At 61.7% G+C, this 12,797-nt stretch overlaps 1 protein-coding gene across 3 annotated transcripts; it reads left to right on the top strand.

Annotated features, from left to right (window-relative positions):
• The first annotated feature begins 933 nt into the window (after nt 1–933).
• PTBP1 (polypyrimidine tract binding protein 1) lies at nt 934–12,684 on the top strand. 3 transcript variants are annotated; one of them, XM_022565641.3, is made up of 15 exons: nt 934–1,049; nt 3,376–3,406; nt 6,197–6,272; nt 6,511–6,683; nt 6,765–6,911; nt 6,996–7,166; nt 7,257–7,367; nt 7,439–7,613; nt 7,820–7,897; nt 8,578–8,726; nt 9,870–9,903; nt 10,294–10,386; nt 10,483–10,699; nt 10,998–11,075; nt 11,187–12,684. In XM_022565641.3, exons 1-15 carry the CDS (start codon nt 1,042–1,044, stop codon nt 11,317–11,319), a joined length of 1,674 nt encoding a protein of 557 aa, XP_022421349.1. In that variant the 5' UTR covers nt 934–1,041; the 3' UTR covers nt 11,320–12,684. The 3 variants fall into 3 exon arrangements, with proteins under 3 accessions (XP_022421349.1, XP_022421351.1, XP_089761962.1); XM_089905836.1 differs by lacking the exon at nt 934–1,049 and adding an exon at nt 1,756–1,812; XM_022565643.3 differs by lacking the exon at nt 7,820–7,897.
• Nucleotides 12,685–12,797: the final 113 nt, after the last annotated feature.

The following is a 12,797-nucleotide window of genomic DNA, read 5'->3' as shown; positions in this document are numbered from 1 at the left end:
GGTTCCCCTATCACCCACAACCCTGTTCAACTCTTTTTGGAATCAGCATTCTCCGAGATAAGTTTGGAGTGTTCTGCTGCTGGGATGGAGGCCCGTCCAGTCCTGAACGTCCTTTGAAGGCGGAGTCTGATCTGTGCGCCTCGGGCCTCAGTTCCCCCCCCCCATTGCAGGCAGGCACGGCGGTGTTGTCCGTGCGCCCCCGGCCTCATGTTCCTTCCATTGCAGGCAGGCAGGGCGGCGTCCGCCGTGCCCCCCGGGCTTCAATTTTCCCATTCCTGCAGTCAGGCGAGGAGACCGTGGTCGGGCTTCGCTGCTCTGGGGCAAACAAAGGACAGTCAGGGGCGACCCGTGGCCACATCGTGCCACAGACTTGGTGGCCAGCAGTGGAAACAACCCCGGCGCCTCTGGGACGCGTTAGGCCGCCGCCACTTCGCGTGCTAACCTAAGGGTAACGTCTAAGTTCGAAATGGACTTCGGCCAGGTGCCCACAAGCAAGGTGGCGCCCTGGAGGTTTCCTGCCCTACTTCAAGATGGCGACGCGCCTCCCTTTGCTCTCACGCCCGAGGTGGAGGTGGACTCTGCCCGTTTGCAAGATGGCGGCAGCCTGGGGGAAGCACGCTTCCCACCGCCTGACCCGCCACGTACCCACTCCTAAGATGGCTTCTCCAGCAAAGCCCCACGCAGGAGGGCAGCTCGCTCACTGGCTCTGGCGCAATCACGTGGCCTCACCTCTTCGCCCCTCCCCCGACTCCACGGGCCGTTTCCGCCTCGAGCCCTGACGGACGGCCATCTTCCCCAATGGCCGCCTGCCACTGTTTGTGGCCCCACCCCTCGAGCGACTTCCTAGCCATTGGGAGGCGCTGGCGGGGTCCCGCGGCGCTCGCCCCGCCCATCTGCGCGGCAGGAGCCAATGGGCAGAGCGCGCGGGGGACGTGTTCGGGCGTCTCCGCCATTTTGTGAGTCTATAACTCAGAGCCGTTGGGTCGGTTCCTGCTATTCCGGTGCCTCCACTCCGTCCCCCGCGGGTCTCCTGTGTGTGCAATGGACGGGTGAGTAGTACTCATTCGCTCTACTCCCTGTCCTTCTCGCGCTCCAGTCTCTTTCTCGTCGCCGCCCCGGCCTCCTCGGGGCGACGGTCCTGGCGCGCCGCTCCGCCTCCACCCCGGGCCCCGGGGCGCCGCCCGGTTCCTTCCCTTCCCCCCGGCCTGGGGCGCGGGTGCGGCCCTGGAGGGGGCCGCCAGGGGCGCGAGGCGGCGGGGGTCCGGGGGAGCCCTGCCCGCTTCCGGTGCCAACGAGGCCTGTCCCGTGCGCACGCGGCGGCCGCGCGGCCCTTCTCGCTTCCCGTCCGGGTTCTGCGCGCACGCGCCGCCCTTGGAGAGTCTTGTGGCCCTTCCGGCGCCCCGTATGGTATCCGCGCGCCCCGTATGGTATCCGCGCGCGTGCGCGGCCTCGCGCGTTCCCGGCAGCTCTGGCGCGCGTGCGCGGGCTTTCCCGCCGCGCGGACTGCCCCGGCCTGCCCCGCCCGCCGCGGGCCCGGGCGCGGCCGGAGACGCCGCCCTCCCGCCCGGAAGGGCGCGGGCCCTCCGCCGCCCCCTTTGTTCCAGCCCGGCGTCTCGGGGTAGCGCCCCGGGCGCGGTGGGGGCGGGGCGGCTCGGGACCCGAGCCCGCTCCCCGCGTGCCGAGGTGTCGGGGCAGGGCGGGGGGACCGGGCCGCGCGGCGGCTGGGGCTCTGTTCTCGGGAAGGGGTGGAACCTGGTGGAACTGCGCTCTCCCGTCTGGCACCCCGTGGGAAGCGTTCAGGGGCAGTTGCGGGTATTTTGTGGTGGGGTGCTTCGAACCAGCTCTCCTTTCTCTCTCGGGCCAGACCGGGCGGGGCGGGCGGTTAAAAGTGCCCGGAGGGTCACGTGCCTTCGGTGTCTCGGGTTTGAAATGATAGGTTTCAACCTGAATTGAGGCCAACCTTTTAGAAAAATTGCTGCAGCAAGAGGAACTTGATCTCCTCGTGGTCTGCCTTCCGCTTTGGCTGGGGTGGACTTGCCCAGAGAACCCTTTACCGAGCCAGCAGGCCGTGTGCTCGGTTTTTTTGGCCGTCTGGTCAAATTCTCGAGTTTTGTCTCTTCCATCGCCCCCCCCCGTAATCTGGTTTGGGGGCGCATCTGCAGTCTCTTGTCGGTGGTGGTGTTACCTAGGCAGCCGGGCCTGGTCTCCGGGTGCAGCTCCTTTTTGGTCTGCCGTCTTTTTGTATATGTGCTGCCGAAGCGAGCACTGGCCTGCCGTCTTTTTGGAAGGTCGGAAAATCTTTCCCAGAAAGGCCGTTTTACGTAAAACACTTGCTGTGTCCGAAGCCCTCGCTGGGAGTAGGAAGCCGCCAGGCGGCCTGGGTTAGCAGTTGGGAAACTGCGTACTTTTCATTATTTGTTTTTCTGGGAAGTTTTTTCTTGACTCATTAAAATTTTTAAAAGTCGTTGTCGCTGGCCCGTGAGGTTTTTGAGCGCAAGAGGTGGAGGGTGAGGATGGGGCAGGGCCCGAGCCGAGGCTGTGGTGGGAGCCCCCTCCCTGAGAGCCCGAGGGGAATCCTGCAGCCGGCGGCCCCGGAGCCCTCTGCCGGGCCCGAGGCTGGGCCGGGGGACATGTTGTGTGACATCATGAGAGGCTCTGGTCACGGGACCGCCAGGCCTTGGAGGCCAGGTGACCTTGTGAGGGGCGTTGCTGGCTAAGTTCTCTCCTGAACTGATATTTCGGGAGTTGTTAGTTTGTTGTCAGTTTCTGTTCACTACAAAGACGCCCTCGGAGGGTTCTGCTGTCCGGGGGGTGGGGGGGTGGGGCTTGGGCTGCAGGACCCAGGAGTCCGGGGCAGCTGTGCTCTCCCCCGGCCCCGCCTTTCGTAGCGGGGCCTGCTCTGGGGGGGCGGGGGAGAAAGTCCGCTCACGTGGAGCCCGGTTGATGAGTAACTCGTGTCAGTTCTATCTGATCCTTTCCACCGAGCTGCCCCCTTCTCGGCCCCGTGGGGCCCGGAGCTCTGATCTCGGGCCCTTGAGTTGCCTTTTTACCGGCCTGCCTTCTGCTGGAAACGTCCCCCAAGCACTGCCAGTTTCTAGAAAGCAAACAGCAGCACCTGAACCTTAACCAGCATCAAGTGTCTCTCCTAGGGCCTGTGGAGGGGGGTGTCTTTGTCTTTGGACGGGTCGGGAGGCGGGGCCGGGGTCCTGCTGGGAGGGAGCCGGAGGACAATGATGGCTCCTTTTCAAGTGGCGATTAAAGGGCGGACGGCTCGCTTCCCTGCTCCGGCCTTCTAGCTGACGAAGGCCTCGAGCGGGGTCGTGCGCCGGGATGTGGCGGGCGCCCTGGCTGACGTCTCCTTTTTTCTCTTCGCAGCATCGTCCCAGACATAGCAGTTGGTACAAAGGTAGGCGTTTGTGACGTTGCTTCCTCTTTCCGCCCGCTCCCACCATGGGCTGCCCGGCTTGCTGCTCCTGGGGTGGACAGCCTGCCTCGGGCGGGGGGTGGGCGGCCCCTCAGCAGTCTGATTTCGGGATCCCCTGCCCTGCCCTCAAGCTCAGAACGGCTTGCGGTTGGAGGTGGGATGCGCGGATGCGCGGCAGGGTGACTGGATTTCTGCCCTCGGTTTCGTGTGGGTAAAGTTGAAGTCTGTTTGCACCTCAAGCAGCTAGTCGGGTGGGGGGGCGGGACCAGAGAATCTCAGGGGACTCTGGGGCAGTTCCAGGCTGCTTCTGAGGCTGTCCTTGTTCAGATAATTTTTGCTCAGAGAAACGGGATGGCGGGGGCAGAGTGTCCCCCCTCGGGCCGTGTGTCCTGAGCCCCATAGGTGGCCAGGTGTCCTGAGGAGCAGGTAGCAGCTGGTTTCTGGTCTGGTGGCCGCTGTGCCTGGGCTGGTTTCGGTTTTCCCAGGCGGCCTGTCTTTGCACACCGCCTGTCCCGATCTTCCTGCAGATAAAACCTGATTGGTGGCGGGAGGAGGGAGAGGGACTTCATCCGGAGTGCTGTGATTGGCACGGGGACCCTCCCCCTGCTTCTCTGGGGGCCACTTCAGCCGGAGCACCTCTTCCAGGGGCTGTCTCCTCCGTCCAGTGTCCCGGGGGTCTTGGCTGCACAGGACAGAGGCCCTGAGCCTGTAGGGGGCGTGCACTGGGGGACCCACCGGGAGGGCAGCCTGGTCCTCTCTCTCAGGTTCAGGATAAGCTGGGCCCCAAGTGAGATGCCAGGGGTGTTGGTGTGTAAGCTATCAATGAAGAAGCAAGTGGACTCCGGCACTGTCCCTGGCGCGGTGGTCGTTTGCTGTTGGTGCTGAATTGACTTCAGGGCAGGGGCCCTGTGGCAGCAGCTGGGAAGAACTCCCCCGCAGCGTGGACTGGCCCACGTACCCCCAGGCTTCTACCCTGCAGAGTGGCTGTGCCCCAGTGGGCTGTCCCTGTGGAGCCACTGGTCACCACGTGCACCCGCCTGCCTGCGCGCCCACCCCCACCCCCCCGTGCTGGGGGAGGGGGCGGTGTCTGGGAGGGAGGCCTGGGGGAGATGGGCAGCCAAGTGGGCGGTGCTTGCCCCACAGACCCTGCAGATGTAGGCGTGCCAGGCCGTCTGCTGTGAGAACATGGTTGGGGCCAAGAACACCCCACTCCTGAGGGAATCCCGGCCCTGCTTGTCACCTGTCAGAGACAGGAGCTGAGATGCTCTTTTTAAGGTTGTGCAGCCGGTGTGTGGGATCTGCCTGGGTGCACCGTCCCTGTCCAGCTCTGGACGGGGGCCCTTTGTGTGTCGGGGGGGGGGGGCAGGTCAGGGCTCCAAGTCCACATTCCTACCACTTAGGCAGGGGAAACTCTGTCCTCGCTGGCTCAGGGGCATTCTGCCTGGGTTCTCATGTGGCCCTTCATTCACGGCTGGGGCTGGTCTACTGCTCTGAGCCTTGGAAGCGCCCAGGTCCACTTGGTGAAAGTGAGCTGGGGCGTGACGGGTCAGGTCAGCCTGGAATGCTTGGTGTTTTTAACATTTTGCTTCATTATAACAAATTCTAGCCCGTAAGTGGTCTGCGGTTCTGGGTCCTTTTCTGGACTCTAAGACCAGGCAGGGGTCTGAGCCTTTGCAGCCTCTCCACGGGCCAGGGGCTCAGGTGCTGGTCCTCTGCGCATCCATCTCAGCCCTGAGCCCTGGGGAGCCAGGGGGTGGGGAGGCCCCTGCAGGTGCCCGCCCGGCGTGGGGTCATGCCCGTAACAGGTGGCCTAGCAGCCAGAGCGGCCCAGAGCATCCTGTTTGCTGCCAGCAGTGTTGCCGTGTGCCCGATTCCTGTCCTGAGGGGCAGACCTTGAACCTCCCTGGCTTCCTTTGGCTTGTCTCGAGGGGCAGGGTGGGGTGTGAGTGTCCCACTCAACTTTGGTGCTAGACCACGGGAAGGTGGGAAGGACCCTGAGTGTTTGGCATCTTTGTTTGTAAGTGGCAGTTAAGCTGGCCTGAGGGAAGGGCAGAGATAAGGTGTTCTTGAGGAGGGACGAGCTGGCGAAAATGGCAGTTGGAGGGTCTGGCCCTGAGAAAGGCTGGTTTTTGCTGTTCTGCCGGGAGGCCACGGGGCACCGGTTTCGTGTCCGGAAGTTGTTAGAGGGGAGCCAGACCCAGTGGGGTCTCCTTGCCCCTCGGGTCGGGTTTTGTGCTCGCCCGGCAGGAGGGCCCCCCTGTCTGCTTCTTCACCCGGGGCTCGATCTTACCTGGTTCTGGGAGTTGATTCAATTAGATTGAGATTAATGAGTCAACTAGTCGTTTCTGGAGAGAGAATGGGCTGGGCACTTTGGGAGCTTCTTGTTTGTCACCAAGGTGCCCGCCGCCTGGAGAGGTGGCCTTTCTGGTCATCGGGCTCCGGTTTCCTCAGACTGGAAAGTAGGACAGACTCCTGTGGCTGAGCGGGTGGCTGCAGTGTGTGTGACAAGGGGGCTTTGTCCTCGTGGGCCTTGAGTGGCTCTGCCGTGATTGAGAGCGTGACGGCCGAGCCTCGGGGTAGCCAGCCTGAGGCCGCGCAGAGCCCCTGTAGGGGACGAGACGCTGGCCCTGCTTGGGGAAAGACCCCCCGGGGGCTCCGCAGGTGGGGAAAGGAGCTGTGTCTTAGGTGCAGAACTATTGGGCCCCCGTAGGGAGGGTTGGGGGGCGCTGCGGTGAAGGTGCGGCTCGGTTCCAACCTGCCCCTCTCTTCCAGCGGGGATCTGACGAGCTCTTCTCTGCCTGTGTCACTAACGGACCCTTTATCATGAGCAGTAACTCGGCCTCCACAGGTAACCCTAACTGCGGCCCTACCTGGGAGCACTTCCTCTGTGTCTCTGAGGAGCGCACTTGGGGTTGGTTGGTCCTGGCCTTGGTGACCTTGAGCCTCACTTCCCCGGGAGCCAGGTGTGGAGACCTCCCTGTCCCAGCAGCCTCCCAGAGCTGGGAGGAAGCCGATACCAGGAGAGGGGTCCCTTGCTCTAGGGGAGCCGGGAAGTGCCTCGTGCCATGCACACCATCCTTTTGCAGCAAATGGAAACGACAGCAAGAAGTTCAAAGGGGACAACAGGAGCACAGGCGTGCCCTCCAGGGTGATCCACATCCGAAAGCTGCCCAGTGACGTCACTGAGGGGGAGGTCATCTCCTTGGGGCTGCCCTTCGGGAAGGTCACCAATCTCCTGATGTTGAAAGGGAAGAACCAGGTACAAGGCCTAGGCCTTCTCTGGGGTGGTCGCCGGGCCTCCCGGGTCCAGGCCTGGCTCACACACGACCCCCGCCCCCAGGCCTTCATCGAGATGAACACGGAGGAGGCTGCCAACACCATGGTGAACTACTATACGTCGGTGACGCCCGTACTGCGCGGCCAGCCCATCTACATCCAGTTCTCCAACCACAAGGAGCTCAAGACGGACAGCTCGCCCAACCAGGCAGTGCGCGCCCTGGGCTGCGGGTGGAGGGGGGTGGGGTGGGCGGTGGCCTTGGGGCTGGTGGGACTCACGGTTCTGCCCCCACAGAGGGCCCAGGCAGCCCTGCAGGCGGTGAACTCAGTCCAGTCGGGAAACCTGGCCCTAGCTGCGTCGGCCGCGGCGGTGGACGCGGGGATGGCAATGGCTGGCCAGAGCCCGGTGCTCAGGATCATCGTGGAGAACCTCTTCTACCCGGTGACCCTGGACGTGCTTCATCAGGTGAGGCAGGGGGGTGGCGGGGCGGCGCCGGCCTGCGGGAGGGGCTGGTTCCGGGCTGAGGCCAATCCCTCCGCCGTGCTCTTCCCGTAGATCTTCTCCAAGTTCGGCACCGTCCTGAAGATCATCACTTTCACCAAGAACAGTCAGTTCCAGGCGCTGCTGCAGTTCGCCGAGCCCGCGAGCGCCCAGCACGCCAAGCTGGTGAGTGGCCCCGGGGCAGCCGCGCCGCCGGTTGCCGGCCCCCACTCACAGCCCTTTTGCTGCCCCCGCAGTCGCTGGACGGCCAGAACATCTACAACGCCTGCTGCACTCTGCGCATCGACTTCTCCAAGCTCACCAGCCTCAACGTCAAGTACAACAACGACAAGAGCCGTGACTACACGCGCCCCGATCTGCCATCCGGCGACAGCCAGCCCTCGCTGGACCAGACCATGGCCGCAGCCTTCGGTAAGATGCCCGGTGGTGGGATGGCGGCGGGGCGGGGCGGGGGGCAGGACGTGTAGCTCGGTCCTAGGCGCCCGGCTCTGCACCCTGGGAGGTCAGCGCCCGTCTCCCGGATGCCCACACAGCACCAGCCCAGAACCCACCGGGTGGGGCGCTGGCAGCCGGCTCGCACCCGTGGGTGCGATGATTAGTGTCTCATTTGTTTCTAGGTGCGCCTGGTATAATGTCAGCCTCTCCGTATGCAGGAGCTGGTTTCCCTCCCACCTTTGCAATTCCTCAAGCCGCAGGTATTCAAACGCTCGTCCCCACCACCGACTCTGCATGCCCACACCTCTCCTGTAGCTCTGCTTCCACGGCAGCCGACGTGGCGCAGTCACGGGGGGAGCCCACCTTCCTGGGCACAGGCCTCCAGGTTCCCCACGGAGCCTGGACAGGGCAGTCGTAGGGCAGGGCTGTGCAGAGAGCCCGCTAACCCCACAGTCTCTGGTCTGGTTCCCTTCAAGCGCCCGGTGAGGACCAGCGCACGGTGGTTGGAGGGATATGCCCCTAGTAGGTGCGTTTAAGTGGCCTGGTAAGCGGAGCGGCGTGAGCTGGGTGGGCACACCTGAGCATCCCTCCCGGGGGCCAGGCGCCCACCTACGTGACAGTCCTGAGCCTGTCGTCCCGCCCGGCGTGCCATTTGCATGGTGACGGGCACCTGCATGCGAGCACGGCCGAGGCCGCTGGGCTCGATCCTGCATCCGAGGAGCTGGAGCTTTCTGTGCTATTTGGCGCATGTAGACGGTCAAGCCAGCACGGTCTGTGCCACGAGAAGCGTGGAGGAGCCGCAGGCGTGCCGCTGGGCCAGCCGCTCCCACCCCACCCCACCCCCCTACGTGTCTCCGTTTGCATGAGGATGGGCAGGACCCGCGTTTCTGTCTCAGACAAGGTGGGCGCCGCTGCTTATCTGACCGCCTCTTCCCTCCAGGCCTCTCCGTCCCTAATGTGCACGGGGCCCTGGCTCCTCTGGCCATCCCGTCGGCGGCAGCGGCGGCGGCAGCGGCGGGCCGGATCGCCATCCCAGGCCTGGCAGGGGCAGGAAATGCTGTCCTGCTGGTCAGCAACCTCAACCCCGAGGTATGTGGCTCTTCTAGGCTGTCCTTCCGGACTCCTACTTCAGAAGTAGGAGTCGGGAGTTTGCTCTCAGGTCCTAGTGCAGACTGAGCCCCTCCCCCAGGCACTGGGGCCCCTGGAGCCGGGTCCCCTGGCCTGGCCAGTGCCTGCAGGTGCCACGCTGTTCTCCTCTCTGCACTGACGTCACTCACTGCTGCGTCCTTTCCGCAGCGCTTGGAGTCCTCCTGTTTTCCTTAATATCTCAACGTATGTTCTTAACTCCATGATGCTGAGGGTTGAAGTATTTGGTGTTCGTGAGAGCAGTTTTGCAATTTCGAGCCCAACCAACCTCGGTCTGCAGGGGCCTGCGGGGCGCCTCTGGGGAGGGGGTGCAAGCCAAGGCCACCAGCCACGGTCCCTGAGGTGGCAGCCAGGCCTTTGCTTGTCTCGGTGGCCAAGTTCAGCTCAGGGAGCTGGGATGAAATGATAAAGGCTCGAGATATTTTGATTCTTGAGAGATGGGGTTCCTGTTTATTTTAACGAGCTGCTCTCTTGCCTGTCTGAGCATGTGTGACTTGCGGCCTCTCGAGCCCTGTCCCAGCTCCTCTAGCCAAGCTCTCCGCTAACAGCCACCCCAGTGAGCCTGACTGGAGGCCCTGGTGCGGGCCCCGGGGAGACAGTTCCTGGAGGGCCTGTTGGGGGAGTGGGGGGGGGCGGGCGCTGTCTCCTCCCCGCGGGGGGCGCTCCTGCTGTCCGCCCAGTGCGTGGCTCGTAGTGTGTGTGGTCTTGACTGATGGGACACCGCGTGTTTTCTTATGTATTTACTGACCTGTGTTTTTGCTACTTTTTTTCTTTTCTCCCCTTCCCCTTTCCCAATTTTTTTTCTTGCCCTGATCCGGAATTTCTTTGCCAACTGACTGCACGGTACTTCTGCTTCCTGTTGTTGCTTGAAACAAAACAAAACCATAAATAAATAAAAACAAAATTCCCCCTCAAACCCTGCTCTCCGGAAACCAACCTGCCCTTGAATATTAACATCCTGACAACTTCATCATCCATCAACCTGCACGCCTGCGGGGCTGCCTCCTCGTGGTGGACGATTCCAACTCGCCCCCTGACCTCTCCCTTTCCCTGTCCCTCGCTGCCTTGCTCTGCTGTCCTCTAAAGAGAGTCACACCCCAAAGCCTCTTTATTCTTTTCGGTATGTTATCGTTCCCACTTTTATTATCTTGTTTTCGTGTAATTGAGGTGGTTGTCACGCTCTGAGACGTCCGAGCGTGCTGTCTGGGCTGCGCTTTGCCTACTGATTTGGACTCCAGAGCATGGTTTACGGCCCCGCATGCTATTGGCAGAGTAGATGTGTCGGTAGCAGCCGCAGGATGATTCTTGGCAATTGGCCTTTCCTGGATTTCAGGGCTTCTTTGCTGAAGGCAGCCCTCCCGGTAACGCTCCCTGTGACTAGACAGCTTCTCAGGCAGAATAGCAGAGCTGCGGGGAGAGCCAGCCCTGTGCGGGAGTGCGGGTCGCGGGGCCGGCGGGGAGGGGCCGCGGGGCCCGGGCGGCTCAGCAGTCTGTCCCTGTGCCCTCGAAGGCGTGTACGGCGACGTGCAGCGGGTGAAGATCCTGTTCAACAAGAAGGAGAACGCCCTGGTGCAGATGGCCGATGGGAGCCAGGCCCAGCTGGGTAAGTAAGGGCTGCAGGGCCGCCGGGCCGGGGGGCTGCGGGGTCGGCGACCAGGGGCCTTGGGTCACGTGGGTTCTGTGTTGTCTTCCCCCCCAGCCATGAGCCACCTCAACGGGCACAAGCTGCACGGGAAGCCAGTGCGCATCACACTCTCCAAGCACCAGAACGTGCAGCTGCCCCGTGAGGGCCAGGAGGACCAGGGCCTGACCAAGGACTATGGCAACTCGCCCCTGCACCGCTTCAAGAAGCCCGGCTCCAAGAACTTCCAGAACATCTTCCCGCCCTCGGCCACCCTGCACCTCTCCAACATCCCGTGAGTGCACCCTGCACCTCTCCCGCATCCCGTGAGTGCCTGTAGAGGTCTCCTGGGACGCTCCCGCTGCCAGGGGCTTCCACAGGCCGTAGGGAGGCCTTGCTGGAGGCCCAGCCGAGTGTGTTCTCTGCTTCTCGTGCACCTTTCAGGTGCTCATGGTCATTTTCTGACGCCCAGCCTACTTCTGGGGCCCCTGAAAAGCTCCTGGAGGCCCCACCCTTCCCTGGACCAGCTGCTGTCTTGAGGGAATGGCCTTGACCTTCCACGGAGTGGCTCAGGTCCTTCTCTCTCCCTGCAGGCCTTCCATCTCTGAGGATGACCTCAAGATTCTCTTCTCCAGCAACGGCGGGATCGTGAAAGGGTTCAAGTTCTTCCAGTGAGCCCAGCCCCACCCCCTCGCCCCGCTGCCCCTGGGCCTGCCCTGCCCCAGCTGGCCCTTCACGCCTCCTTGTGTCCCCCCCCCCCCCCCCCCCCGTTTTCCCTGCAGGAAGGACCGCAAAATGGCGCTGATCCAGATGGGCTCCGTGGAGGAGGCCATCCAGGCGCTCATCGACCTGCACAACCACGACCTGGGTGAGAACCACCACCTGCGGGTGTCCTTCTCCAAGTCCACCATCTAGGCCGCCACCAAGGACCAGCCTGCCGGGCACCCGGCGACAACTTCCATCATTCCAGAAAAAAAGCCACTTTAAAAAGCAGCTGAAGTGACCTTAAAAAAAGACCAGAGATTTTATTTTTTTAAAGAGAAATCAGTTTACCTGTTTTTAAAAGAAATTAAATCGAATTCACTTGCTCACCTGGGGGAGGTGGGGTGCCAACCTCAGGCTCTTGGTGACCGTGGAGGCCCAGCCCGGCCCCTTGCCCGTGCCTTCTGTAGTCTGTGTGGCGGGCGCTCCCAAACCTCCACTCGGCTTTCTTGTGCCTTAAACCCGCTGCTCTGGCAGGGCCTATCTTGGGGTAGCAGACGTGTAGGGGTTTGGGGGCCTGGTCGGGGGGGGGTCAGCCTCCCATGGGATCGTGTGCCTGCTGCGGTGGGAGACCGTGGGTGGCCAGGTGTGGCCGCCCCCCAATCCTTGTATCATTTGCCCCCCGGCCCCAGGGCCCCTCCCCGTCGCTTCTTCAGCTTTGTTTCCACCGTAATCTCTGTATTATGCTTCGATGCAGCTGCAGACACCTGTGCCTAGCAATATTTCCAGTTGACCAAATATTCTAATCTTTTTCATTTATATGCAAAAAATAGTTTTAAATAACGTTTTATATAGCAAGATGATAAAAATGGTATGAGTGTAACCTAAATTTTCTCCTCGTGGTATGACTTTGTATACTGTACTTTTATTTTATTCCTTGTCATTGAGTCGCAGGGCAGGATCTGATTTCCAGGGCAGACACAATGGGGCCGGCACGTCTGCGACCTGCCGATGCCTTACTCACAACTGTCCTCTGTCCCGGAGGACAAGTGCTCTTAAACTTTCAGGGTTTCTTTTTTCCTGCAAATTTTGGACCAAAGTTTTGTTTCTGTTTTTTTGTCTGCCTCTAATGCTGGGACCCCAGGAGGTGGGACAGCAGCCCTAACCTTCCGGTCTTTACAGCCTTGTCCTGCACTCACGGGTCCAAGGGGCTCCCCGCGCAGGCCCTGTGCTGGCCGGCCCTCCTTCAGGGCCTGGGCCTCAAGTTTCCATGTCGGGGTGGAACAAGGGTGTAAATATTTATAATTTTTTATACCTGTTGTAAGACGTGAGGGGCAGCAATTGCGGTTTTTTTATGGTGACACAGATGTATATTTTGATAACAGCAATTACAGGCTCAGTATTGTAAGGAGCATGGCAGGCCACTGCCCGCTGCCGGCTTGTAATGCGGAGAGAACTGAATTAAAGCAATTTTATAACAACTCCTACCTTTTCTGTAGGCTCTTTTTTCCTGTCCACATGTAGGAGGTGGTCTGGCCGGTCTGTACTGGACTCTGAATAAATTCTCTGTATCCTGCACTTGATTTCCCTCTTTATTGGGCCTGTTTGTTTCACTGCTGTTTCCTCCTCTGTGTAAACTCAGCCGTGTTGTTCCCCTCACTTCTCGCTTGGGGGTTTCAGGGGGCCTGGAG

This window comes from Delphinapterus leucas, unplaced genomic scaffold (assembly GCF_059928025.1).
Source record: "Delphinapterus leucas isolate spDelLeu-1000000601 "Yukka" unplaced genomic scaffold, BTC_Dleu_Yukka2 spDelLeu_asBTCV2_sq25, whole genome shotgun sequence".
Classification (NCBI taxonomy): domain Eukaryota; kingdom Metazoa; phylum Chordata; class Mammalia; order Artiodactyla; family Monodontidae; genus Delphinapterus; species Delphinapterus leucas.
This window is presented reverse-complemented; position numbering and strand designations above follow the sequence as displayed.

Coding starts and splice junctions, on each gene's coding strand:
- PTBP1 (XM_022565641.3), top strand. Junction 7,368..7,438: donor GCGCCCAGCACGCCAAGCTG/GTGAGTGGCCCC, acceptor CTGCCCCCGCAG/TCGCTGGACGGCCAGAACAT. Junction 9,904..10,293: donor AAGCCTCTTTATTCTTTTCG/GTATGTTATCGT, acceptor GTGCCCTCGAAG/GCGTGTACGGCGACGTGCAG.